The sequence below is a fragment of the Betta splendens genome, chromosome 10, assembly GCF_900634795.4.
Source record: "Betta splendens chromosome 10, fBetSpl5.4, whole genome shotgun sequence".
Lineage (NCBI taxonomy): Eukaryota > Metazoa > Chordata > Actinopteri > Anabantiformes > Osphronemidae > Betta > Betta splendens.
The window spans coordinates 16,230,062-16,241,049 of record NC_040890.2 but is presented as its reverse complement, the minus strand read 5'-3'; the positions used below and the strand labels follow the sequence as shown (position 1 = coordinate 16,241,049).

At 42.3% G+C, this 10,988-nt stretch overlaps 4 protein-coding genes across 9 annotated transcripts; 1 reads left to right on the top strand and 3 right to left on the bottom strand.

The window, feature by feature from the left end:
* The first annotated feature begins 871 nt into the window (after nt 1-871).
* On the top strand, nt 872-3,734 carry LOC114865050 (uncharacterized). Of its 3 annotated transcripts, none has more exons than XM_029166073.3 (7): nt 872-996; nt 1,097-1,426; nt 1,524-1,877; nt 2,059-2,169; nt 2,248-2,291; nt 2,371-2,512; nt 3,500-3,734. In XM_029166073.3, the coding sequence occupies exons 1-6, from the start codon at nt 909-911 to the stop codon at nt 2,467-2,469; spliced, it is 1,026 nt and encodes a 341-aa protein (XP_029021906.2). In that variant the 5' UTR covers nt 872-908; the 3' UTR covers nt 2,470-2,512; nt 3,500-3,734. The 3 variants fall into 3 exon arrangements, with proteins under 3 accessions (XP_029021906.2, XP_055368467.1, XP_055368468.1); XM_055512492.1 differs by having other exon boundaries at nt 1,509-1,877; XM_055512493.1 differs by having other exon boundaries at nt 1,509-1,877; nt 3,470-3,734.
* LOC129604742 (uncharacterized) lies at nt 2,722-4,698 on the bottom strand. 3 transcript variants are annotated; one of them, XM_055512494.1, is made up of 6 exons: nt 4,561-4,698; nt 4,135-4,473; nt 3,724-4,065; nt 3,462-3,575; nt 3,006-3,070; nt 2,722-2,855 (listed from the first exon to the last, which is right to left on the bottom strand). In XM_055512494.1, exons 1-6 carry the CDS (start codon nt 4,607-4,609, stop codon nt 2,736-2,738), a joined length of 1,029 nt encoding a protein of 342 aa, XP_055368469.1. In that variant the 5' UTR covers nt 4,610-4,698; the 3' UTR covers nt 2,722-2,735. The 3 variants fall into 3 exon arrangements, with proteins under 3 accessions (XP_055368469.1, XP_055368471.1, XP_055368470.1); XM_055512496.1 differs by lacking the exon at nt 2,722-2,855 and having other exon boundaries at nt 3,052-3,167; XM_055512495.1 differs by lacking the exons at nt 2,722-2,855; nt 3,006-3,070 and having other exon boundaries at nt 3,462-3,594.
* Nucleotides 4,699-6,049: 1,351 nt separating this feature from the next.
* LOC114864989 (uncharacterized) lies at nt 6,050-7,860 on the bottom strand. Its single transcript, XM_029165995.3, has 5 exons — nt 7,690-7,860; nt 7,211-7,552; nt 6,791-7,132; nt 6,292-6,382; nt 6,050-6,199 (listed from the first exon to the last, which is right to left on the bottom strand). Exons 1-4 carry the CDS (start codon nt 7,730-7,732, stop codon nt 6,294-6,296), a joined length of 816 nt encoding a protein of 271 aa, XP_029021828.3. The 5' UTR covers nt 7,733-7,860; the 3' UTR covers nt 6,050-6,199; nt 6,292-6,293.
* A 93-nt stretch (nt 7,861-7,953) lies between these two features.
* Nucleotides 7,954-10,093, bottom strand: LOC114864498 (uncharacterized). Of its 2 annotated transcripts, XM_055512498.1 has the most exons (6): nt 9,996-10,093; nt 9,554-9,898; nt 9,316-9,472; nt 9,134-9,218; nt 8,915-9,005; nt 7,954-8,763 (listed from the first exon to the last, which is right to left on the bottom strand). In XM_055512498.1, the coding sequence occupies exons 1-5, from the start codon at nt 10,036-10,038 to the stop codon at nt 8,952-8,954; spliced, it is 684 nt and encodes a 227-aa protein (XP_055368473.1). In that variant the 5' UTR covers nt 10,039-10,093; the 3' UTR covers nt 7,954-8,763; nt 8,915-8,951. The 2 variants fall into 2 exon arrangements, with proteins under 2 accessions (XP_055368473.1, XP_029021195.2); XM_029165362.3 differs by having other exon boundaries at nt 7,957-8,763; nt 9,134-9,472.
* Nucleotides 10,094-10,988: the final 895 nt, after the last annotated feature.

Here is a 10,988-nt window from a genome sequence, read left to right as displayed (position 1 = left end):
AAATAGTCAAACCACTACAATCTAACAGTGATTGAACACTTACCACAAGCTCTACTGCTCCAATTGATGTGAATATTCTGTTGTAGTTATTTAGGATGATTAGAAACCACAGTAGCGGCATCGGCTCGAGGTCGCTTTCTGAGAAAATGAAAGTGTCTCCAAACAGACGTGTGATGAGCCCGCGTCCTACTTCGCGCATGCAGCCGTTTCCTATCTGAAACCCAGCGAGCCCTCCCATCATGAACGCATGCACAACGGCCACGCGTTCAACTCTGACTGACAGCGCTCAGACCAGCTTCCCTTCAGCCTCACCTGCAAACATGACAGCATGACCTAAGTCTGAGCTACAGCATGAGCAGCAAACTGCTGTTAGTCAATGAATATTATACATGTAAAACCTGACAGCTCCACTGTTCTGCATCGCTTTGACAAAGAATAGTCCTAATATTCTACAGGTGCGAGTAGGCAGACATCAAGTTTCCCCCAGTAGAGCCTAAAATCTGTGCCCAGCAGTGTGTGTTGATTAGATGATTAGATTAACAGTATGATGGGACAACATGTGTTTTGGTGGTAAATACAAGTTGCAGGACATCCAGGCCTTTGTGTCCTCCTGCTTGAGGTTTGATTAGTTTGTGTCAGAGATCATTATCTAAAATGAGAACAGTATTGGTCCAGGCATAAAACCCTGTGGAACGCCATAACTAACCCTAATGTCCATTGTAACACAATGACGGGAGCATTTTTACCTCCTCAAATTATCACAAGCTTTTAAAGCAACCCTCCCACTAATGCTATTCTCTGGTAAAGTAAAAATGCTGCAGTTGACATTTTTTCATTGTTTTGAGCAAAACCACAAAACCACAGAAGGGACAAAAAAGCAGGTTTGCAGGGGACAGGATGTGTAGTCGATGGTGAGAACAGTTTGGCCCATCACAGCCACCCAACATCACGCTGAGATGATTCTGTTATCGATGTTCCTGCTTCTTCACACAGGATGTAAGTGCTGTTTATCACTCTTTTGACACTTCTGCTTTAATTCAGGATCTGAATGTTTTGACATTTATTACCAGTTTTATCTCCTTGTATTTTAATTCAGATGCGCTGATCTCAGTCATCATAGTAGAACTCGGTGAACCTGTGACTTTCACGTGTTCGTTCCCCGATGCTCAGTACAGCAACACCCGGGTCAAGTGGTACAAACAGAGCACGGGCGACTCGCTTAAGTTAATAACTACTCTGATGAAAGCCACTTTAAATCCTGCATTTGAAGAAGAATTTCGCTTCAAGCGATTCAGTGTAAACCACACGGAGGTGACGAGCACGCTGACCATCAATGATACGGTCCAGGCAGATGAGGCGGTTTATCACTGTGCAGTGATTACATGGAGTAAGGATCGGTGGAGTGGAACATATCTGGGGTTTAAAGGTAAGATAACCTATGACCTTTTACAGGTTCGTTAAAACTCATATGCAAAATAATTTAAGTTCACAAAGAATATCATCTTCAGCCTTTGCTTTTACAGGAAACAGTGAGAAAACGTCAAACTATTCTGTTGTTCAGACGTCGTCAGTCTCTGATCCAGTCCGTCCAGGAGACTCAGTGACTCTCCAGTGTTCAGTCCTCTCTGCCTCTGACAACAAGACGTGTCCAGGAGGTCCCAGTGTTTACTGGTTCAGAGCTGGATCAGACCAGTCTCCTCCAGGAATCATCTCCACTGATGGAAACAATGATTGTGAGCAGAGATCTGACTCTGTGAAGAGCTGCGTTTATCGCTTCTCTAAGACCATCAGCTCCTCTGACGCTGGGACTTATCGCTGTGCTGTGGCCACATGTGGACAGATGCTCTTTGGAACAGGCACAACATTAAAAATCCAAGGTAACTGCATCTGTTCTCTGATTCTGTTAAAATATTTGAATTGTCTTGAGCATGAGTTTAAACATTTTTTTTTTCTTATGTGTGTAACCAAGTCAGTGTTCTTTATTGAATCACAGGTAAATTCTATTAATCCAGTGATTATATTGACCTTTCATTTCACTTGTTTCCTGTCGTGTTCCAGAAACCAGCTTGTCATCAACCACATTGGGCGTCGTTGTCTTGGCTGTAACTGTGGTCGCTTCTGTCTTTTTGCTTTTTGCCGTTAAGGAGAACAAGTGTGAATGTTGGACTGGTAATGTTCATTACGTCACATATTAGTAGGTTGTTAGTTCCAGTGTGTATTTGTTCATTGTCCTATTTTATGTTACAGACTCTGCTTCCCTGCAAGAAGATGTTGTTCAAAGGAACTTTAAGGTATGTTTTTGATCATGTAGCTATACAAACTTGAATTAACTTCGCTCATTGACTCTCATCTTCCTAAATGTGCTTTCAGTTTCCTCAGAGGCATCAGGACACTGGGGTTTATTCTGCTGTTGTGTTTACTGTGGTGAAAAGTGACAGAGGCGGCGCACGCGGTACCAAAGCAGCATAGAGAGGATCTGTGCTGCCTTCAGGCTCTGGGGTCGGATCAGCAGGTCAGCTACTAAGCAGGGTGTAACATTGGCAGCAGTAGACAGGTTTGATTTACCGTTTACTTTTATTGTAATAATGAGTAAAACTCAATAAATCATTCATGCCTCTAAATGAGATTTGGTTTGTTATATTGATATTATATTATATTAACAGAACAGCAGGATGCGACGCGATGAGTGAGGTTCCACAGGCGACGGTGGCTCTGTAGTGGCTCAGTGTGTGGTTCTAAGCTCTCACAGCAGAGTAAACGCACTCCTCCGGTGTCTCTCTCCTCCTTTTGTTTTTTTTCTTTGTCTTTGCAGAGAAATCCAGCGCCACATAGTTCTCTGTTTCTGCGTCACCAGCCTGAAAATAATAATAGCCATTGTTTTAAAATTAGTACAGAGGAACCGAGACACGAGTAGAATATGGACACGTACGACAAGGCCTGTGCATCTAACCGCTCCATTGTTTTTCTATTCAGAGCCAAACCTATGTACGTTTGTAGATATTTACCAGTTTGGTGGATGGATCCACTGCTGGTTCGCCGTGTTCTGGATGAAGAGAGGCATTCATTGTTTCTGTGGATGAGGATGATCACAGTTTAGGTTCTTTCGTGCAGCTTGTGGAAGGAGCCTTGCGTTAGCTGAGGGCTGTGGTGCATCCTGGGTTATGACACTATTCGATCACAGGACTCGTGTGACTTTTATTGGAACGTCAGCAACTTTTTCTATTCATCTAATCATTTACAATATTGCTCAAATAAACACTGCATTTAGTTACATAAGATCACAACATTAAGCTGAAAATATTTACAATTATCATCCATCTATCTCATAGATAGCCCTGGCATGTCTGAACCCTGTTCTAGTTCATATATTTACTAAATAATTAGAATATTTAGTATCGGTCAGAGCAGGATCTATCAAACAATGATGATAATGATAATTAATGGAAACTTAATGAATTTACCTTTACAGTGTTCACAAAATCTTCTTCGTTTGACGCAGACAATAAGAAGAGCAATCAGTGAAACAGAACACGCCAGAAGTACCAGCAGCAGTCCAAGTACAACTGGGTCCGGTCCTGGATTCAGAACAAATCTCTGTTACAAAAACACAGTAACTCGATCAGTCATTTAACACAGTCAGCACTGGTGTTGGAGGAGCTGTTGCAAAACTAACGACAACAAAGAGACAAAATCAACATTAGAAATGAAGGACTTTACACATACTTGTCTCCACGTTTGTTCCGTCACCAAACAGGATCCGTCCACATGTGACCACAGCACAGTAGTAGGTCCCAGCATCAGAGGAGTTCTGGATGGTTCTGGACAGACTGTAGCCACAGCTCGTCTCCCTTTCTTCAGTCCGGTGCTTCTGAGTGTAAATGAGGCTCCGAGACGATTCTCCGGCTCCAGCTCTGAACCAGTAGACGCTGTGTTCATCTGGACACTGAACTTTGTTCTCTTCAGTCTTGGAGTGAAGTGAACATTGAAGGTTCACTGAGTTTCCCGGCACCACGGACTCGGTCTTTGGATGTTGTTTCACTGAGACACATTTCTCTTTATTTGGATCTGCACAATTATAATCATATAAATACAGGCTTAAATGGGGACAACAACAGGAAATAGAGAAGAACAAACCTTTCACAGCCAGGAAGACGTTGTTAGCTAAGGTCAGGGAATATGTTGTTCCACTCAGACAGATGTACGTTGCTTCATCCTCCTTTGTTACGTTTCTGATTGTTAGAAGAAACTGAGAATCTTCTTTTGTGATGTTGAAACGTGTGCCGGTAAACTCTCCCTGTAGTGACAGTCTGCCATAAACACTAGTAGCGACTGTTTGGCCCTTGTTTCCCAGAGTCTGTTTATGCCAATAAATGAAATTATCATCCAACACTGGACATCGCAGTGTGAAACTCCCACCAACTTCAGCCACAGCAAACGAGTTGTGCTGTGGAACCTCTGTGGGTTCAATAAGAGCTGAGGAGAAGAGATAGAAACAAAGATAAATACAAAAGTGTGGTATAAATACATGAAAATATTACTTTAGAAAGAAGTTCTACTTACTCCATCTACTAAGAATAATCGAGGCAGACAACATTGAACATCCGAACATCGTGTCAACGCAGCCTTCTCACTACTGATAAAACCCTCCTGCCTCAATGAATGCTTATTTCTGCAACCATCAAAGTGGACAAGGTGGAAAATGATTGGCTGATGATGATGATGCACTTCCTCCTTAAAAAAATCCACTTCCCCCTTAAAATACAAAAACTCAACAACAACTCTGCTCTGAATGGTTAAAAGTAATTTAGTTCTGGCAGCAAATTTGCTTTGTCAAAAACACTGAATTATTCGAACTGTGAATATCAGAGCAGTCGCTTTATTGGTGAATGAATGAAAGTGAACCCATGAGCGTCATCAGGGACTATTACTGTAGATACATGAGCTATTGTTTATGTTTGATGTTACTTGTGTTCCAGGGCTTCACTAATAATAGAACCAACCATTCATCTGGTGGTTGTGTAGGTTCATCTGTGGTCAGGCTGTAGATCAGTCCTTTAACTGTGTTAACTGCATTATGTACTGTGGACTGGAGGTGATGAAATGTATGTGCAACTGTACATTACAATAAAAGGTACAATATAATACATTTATTTCTGCAACTCAAAGAAAAGCAGAGCCTCACCTGCAGCAGTTTTAACTTACAACTACTTACGGTATTTGCAATGTATAATAACTTATTTCAGATGAGGTAAAACAACACAGGAAGCTTTTGTTGTTGTGTGCACGATCAACCTTTGATCATGGTCAGAAAAGGTTGTGTTGGAGCAGAGTGACTGGGGAGGAGGAGTGTTCTGCCTTCTCAGCTGTTTAAAAGGTCAATTGATGTGGATCAATAAAAGGTGCAGTAGCTTTGAGGCCACAGTGGCTGATGCTGGTAGACTACAGCCGGTCCCTGGAGCGACCAAGGTTTGAAGGGTGATGGTGTGATGTAGGTTTACCTGCAGCGGTGGATCTCGTGCTTCATGGAGCTCGCTCAGGTTCAGCACGTTTCAGAAGCTCCTCCTGATTCCTGTAGCTCAGTACATTCACGTGTCAGTTGCCCTAAACAACTTTAACATGTTGGTTTTGACTTGAGCCCCATATTTTAGAGCGTCTGACATTTGTAGGTAAGATTAGCATTAGTATTTATTTCTGCTTCTGCAAATATTCATGTGGAGAGCCAATTATTCTTTTAACATTTAACACAGATGCAATCACCTTTGGCATTTTCTCTTTATTTAAACATGAAGAAATTAATCAAAATTGATATTTGAATTTTTGTTGTTGTTCTTCAGAATGACCTTTGAAGGGTCCAGTTTAAAAAAATTACAATTTTCTGTCAATTATTTGATGGTTTGGGCTTCACAGGGTTGAACACATGACAGCATGTCCCTGATTCTCTGCCATTGCTCTGCAGTTTATTGTATCTCAGTAGATGGCGACTGTAACTAGTGCTGACATAGACGGATCATGTTGAATGTTAATGAGGGACTTTACAGAAACATATGTAATTAGATCTCAATGCTTTTCTATGAATGTTTACATCAAGTGTCTACTTGCTGCAGTTACACTAAACGGCACTGGCGCTGGACACGCTGAGCTTGTTGCTATAGTTCAGCAGCAGAGAAGCAGGAGCTTCTGCTCTCAGCACATCTGATGCCTGCAGGGCAGAACAGACATGAAAAGTCTCTAATAATAACGTTTATACAAAATAAACTGAATGTGATGAATTCTTGCAGGTAGTAAACTTACCTTCAGTCCTTTAAGACTACAAAGATGGCGAACACAGTCACACAGACCGACAGCAGGACGCCTAAAACAACGACAACTGGATCCACTTGATCTGCACAAACAGGTCCAAGCTCACATTTAGGGTTTGAGCTGATTTTTCTTTAAACACTGTGACTTGACTGAGTGTAGATGAGTCCAGTGTCATGACAGAGGTCAACACAACTGTGGTGATATTCTCTACATTATGAGAAACAGCTAAGTGTTTAAAGGAAAACTTCATAGAAAAACTTCATAGAAAACTGTGTTGGAGGAGGAATGACTGATAACTTCTCTACATATAAATTATGGAGGAATCTGAGTGTCCCTTCATTCTTAAATACTACCTGACATTGTTTTGGTAAACCCTTATTGAAAAACAGTGAAGTTTTCCTTTAATTACTGTATTTAATTAATTGCATTAACAATATCTTACATTAAAGTACTACTGTATTGTTTGAATACAGCTAAGAAAGAGGCCTACTTGTCTCCACTCTTGTTCCTCCACCAAACAGGATCTGTGTGCATGTGACCACAGCGCAGTAGTAGGTCCCAGCGTCAGAGGAGTCCTGGATGGTTTTGGAGAAGCTGTAACTGCAGCTTCTTCTGCCTCCATCTTCTCCGTCCATGCACGGAGTGTGAACGAAGCCTGGGTTAAATCCGTGGGCTCCACCTCTGAACCAGTAAACTCTGTGTTCCTCTGAACACTGGTCTCTGTCGTCCTCCTTGGACAGGACTGAACATTGGAGAGTCACTGAGCCTCCTGGACCCACGGAGACTGTGTCTGGTTTCTGCAGCACGTAGTTTGGTTCCTGCAGCTTTTTATCTGTGATTCACAAATAAGGACAAAATCACATGAACCTAACGATCACACAAAGAGAGACACTGAATGGTCTGGCGTTACCGTTCACTACCAGGAGTGTGCCGTTAAGCATCCTCATGGTGTACGAGGTTCCAGCTTGACAGAAGTACGTCGCCTCATCTGCTTTGCTCACATTTCTGATATGGAGAAAAAACTGAGCGTCTGACTTTGAGAAGGTGAATCTTGAGTTGTCAAACTGTCCTTGAAGTGATGCTGTGTTAAATGTTCCTGAAGCAACAGTTTGGACCATAAACCCGAAGTTCAGTTTAAACCAGTAGAACATCCCAAATTCAGTGTCGGTGACTGTACATGTCAGAGTCAGATCTTCACCAGATTCAGCCACAACGAGAAGCATCTGCTCAGGAACATTTGTTTCAAACAAAACTAAAAAAGACAACGTAAAGTTAACATAGTTGATAGGAAATCATCAGTGCAGTGACTGCTCACCGAGAAAATAATAAATCTACTACATACAAGTTACTACTGTAAATATGATGTAATTCACAATAACATGTACTCACATGCTGTATTAAGAAAGAACAAAGCGGCCAGAAGTCCAGTCATTGTGATGCAGCTTCTATGACTTGACTGACTTCTGTCTCTGGTCAAAGTGTATTTCCTGCAGCTTCCCAACGTGTAACAACGAGAAACGGAAACTAGACCAGATGTTGGTTAAACATGGTGTAAGAACAAAGCAGCCAGAGGTCCAGTCACTGTTGTGCAGCAGCACGCTTCTATTAAAGCCATATCTGTTTGATCGGTAAACACTTCACAGGTTTCAACAGGATATTTATGCACGTATATGAAGTTTGCTTCCTGAAAGGTGGTAAGAACTGCATAGCACTACATGTATGATGTCGGTTCACCCTTCATTCAGACAGTATTTAGTTAAAACCAGTGCAAAAGAATTCATTCACACAATTCATTTAAACAGAGACAATGTTAAATGAAATCTAAAAACTATGAAATGGACTTTTTATTGTAAGTGAACAATCTACAAGACAAGAACAAATCTGAGTTCCTATTTTTTTTTTAGAATAACGAGGGTAAAAACTCTACTGCACCATTAAACTACTGTTCTTCCCCCTCGAACCTTCACTGCCCACAAACCCACCTTTGTTCAAACTGTAACAGAGTCAGTGACAAGGAAGTCAGATGATAAGAATCTACTGTTTATGAACACGTCAACATTTTAGAGGTTGTACAATACTTCATCATGTATCATTATCAGTGGTTTGTGTTCATGTGAACACAGACAACTGGTTTCACCACACAGCTTTTGATTTAGTTTAAATTTTCCCACAGACGTCACAGTTTATGATGTCACTAAACTACAATGTTTAACATTGTGAACCTGTTGCCTCTGACAGGTCTAAAGCTCTTCATGTTGTAGGTGGCGTCACGGCTTCCGCTGTTGTTTTTCTCTCTATGTTAACACACGTATCATCTACTTTGCGTCGTCTTCTCCTGTAGTTGTGCGTCTGTCGTCGGCCTCACATCTGTATGTTCAGCGGTCACTGGTCCCTCCAACCTGTCTGTGTGGGTTTGTCTATGTGAGATGTTGGCAGCGGTTCCTCCTTTCTGCCTCACTCCACCTGACACACAGTCCAGGCAGAGCCACCAGGATACAACAAAGCATCATTTAGAAAAAGCTCCTCTTCTGCTAAATCCTTAAACCTACGACTTTAAAATGAACCAAAACAAATCCGTAACGTGTACAGTATGTACTAATAAACTGAAGCTTACATTCAGTCCCTTGAGAAGACAAGTACAGCAATGACAGTCACACACAGAACCAGGAGTGTCCCAAGTATGACGACGACCAGGTCCAGTTGTTCTGCATCAGAAACAAAGATCAATAATTAGTATTTATGATATTAAATCATTTAACTTTGTGTTTCCATGTCAGTAACATCTTTATATATTACATATTAATATTTTTTTAATAATAATGTCAATAAATACTTGTCTCCACTCTTGTTCCATCACCAAACAGGATTTCCCCACATCTGACCACAGCGCAGTAGTAGGTCCCAGCGTCAGAGGAGTCCTGGATGGTTGTGGAGAAAGTGTAGACGCAGCTCTTTTCAGGGCTCCTGCTCTTGTGAATGTAAATGAGGCTTGAGTTGAATCCTCCGGATCCGGACCTGAACCAGTAGACGCTGTGTCCGCCGGGACACTGAGCTGCGTTGCGCGTGTGTCTGCTGAGAAGTGAACACTGGATGTCCACCGGGTCGCCCGGCGCCGCCACGGCCGCCTCCGGACGCTGCTCCACGTAGACGGACACCTTTTCCTCTCTGGCTTCTGGTTCAGTGAAGGGGAAAATCTAGTTTACTGCTTAGCGTTGGTGGTGTTCCACATCATGTGCATAGAGGAGCACTTTACCGTTCACGGCCAGGACTGTGCTGTTGCGAATCGTCATCTTGTACGCTGATCCAACCTGACAGAAGTATAACGCTTCATCTGCTTTGCTCACATGTTTGATGGTGAGGTAATAATCACGGGCCGCTTTTGTGACGTTAAATCTTGAGCTGTTGAACTCTTCTTTGAGTGACATTTCGTCATAGGTTCCTGCAGCAATTGTTTGGATCAGATACACAAAATTCAGCTTATACCAGTAAACCAACCCGATTTTTTCCTCAGAGAGGGAACATTTCATAGTCACAGCATCTCCGAGGTGAACCACAGTCACAGGGACCGGCGGAGGAACCTCCTGGGCCTGGATCAGAACTAAAGAAGACAAATAAACGTTAATAAAGACAGCAGGACACATGATTATTTAGCAGTAAACAAATACAGTCCCAAATACAAAATACAAACAGCTTACATGTTATAATCAGGAGCCTCAACGCAGCCAGCAGCCCAGTCATTGTGGCACAGCCCGCTTCTATTGCATTAGTGGCCCGAAAGGAAGCAATCTGACAACGTGATATGACTTTAAGCAGGAACATGTCCACTGATTGGCTGAAATTCAGACGTAGGAGATTACGAAACGTACAAACGATCATATCTGATGGACGTCTGAAGATAATAGGACAACGGACGCTTCTCTGATAAATGAAAAAAAAACTTGTGGGTGTGTTGGTTTATTGTACACTTGTAATCAGAGCTTCTCACTCAATTCAATATGTCCTACTAACCTACTGTACAATACAGGCCACCTATGTTCTAATGTACGTAAGAAGAATCTTAAAAAAAAGCATGAATCACACAAAAAACAAGTAAATGAACAAAATGCACCACAAAAACACATCACACCACACAACCAGCCTCACTCAGAGGTTTACAGCTTTAGAACATCTAGAATCTTCAAATAGCAAAGCTTTGGTCTGACATCTTCTCATCTGCAGCTGCAGAGCTTCAAGTGGACTTCTAAACCCTCAGGGCTTTTATCTCTTTTTTCTGAACCGGATGCTGTACGTTGGTTACATGCACAAGCATCAGGCTGCAGAGCAAAGGAAGGCAAGTGACTTAAGCCACGCGGGTCCACCACACAGTGATAATGTGGTTTACAGTGTTTCCATCTGCCCTGCAGGCACATCGCGTGTCTCTGACAGCGAATTCACCAAAGGCGACGCGTGGCATGTGACTGACCCACACAAAGTGTGCGATAAAAACAGAGTACAAAGCTTCACAGGTGTGATATGAAACCAGTGAACACTCCACCCAGTGGAGTACTGCTGTCTTAATGGTTACCACCCCCTCCTGATGAAGACCTCCCCTCTGTGATGAAGCTAAAATGGTGGTTGTGGCAGGAAGACAAGTGGCTCAATCACACCTACAATGATTAGCATGACATGAGGCCACAGCCATTTATAGG

Coding starts and splice junctions, on each gene's coding strand:
- LOC114864989 (XM_029165995.3), bottom strand. CDS start 7,732: ATGACTGGACTTCTGGCCGCTTTGTTCTTTCTTAATACAGCAT. Junction 7,133..7,210: donor CACACTCCTGGTAGTGAACG/GTAACGCCAGAC, acceptor TGTGAATCACAG/ATAAAAAGCTGCAGGAACCA. Junction 6,383..6,790: donor AGGAACAAGAGTGGAGACAA/GTAGGCCTCTTT, acceptor CTGTTTGTGCAG/ATCAAGTGGATCCAGTTGTC.
- LOC114864498 (XM_029165362.3), bottom strand. CDS start 10,038: ATGACTGGGCTGCTGGCTGCGTTGAGGCTCCTGATTATAACAT. Junction 9,899..9,995: donor GAGGCTCCTGATTATAACAT/GTAAGCTGTTTG, acceptor TGTCTTCTTTAG/TTCTGATCCAGGCCCAGGAG. Junction 9,006..9,133: donor TGGAACAAGAGTGGAGACAA/GTATTTATTGAC, acceptor TTTCTGATGCAG/AACAACTGGACCTGGTCGTC.
- LOC129604742 (XM_055512494.1), bottom strand. CDS start 4,609: ATGTTCGGATGTTCAATGTTGTCTGCCTCGATTATTCTTAGTAGATGG. Junction 3,576..3,723: donor CGGAACAAACGTGGAGACAA/GTATGTGTAAAG, acceptor TTCTGAATCCAG/GACCGGACCCAGTTGTACTT. Junction 3,071..3,461: donor ATTTTGTGAACACTGTAAAG/GTAAATTCATTA, acceptor CCTCATCCACAG/AAACAATGAATGCCTCTCTT.
- LOC114865050 (XM_055512492.1), top strand. CDS start 909: ATGGTGAGAACAGTTTGGCCCATCACAGCCACCCAACATCACGCTGAG. Junction 1,427..1,508: donor AACATATCTGGGGTTTAAAG/GTAAGATAACCT, acceptor TATCATCTTCAG/CCTTTGCTTTTACAGGAAAC. Junction 1,878..2,058: donor CACAACATTAAAAATCCAAG/GTAACTGCATCT, acceptor GTCGTGTTCCAG/AAACCAGCTTGTCATCAACC.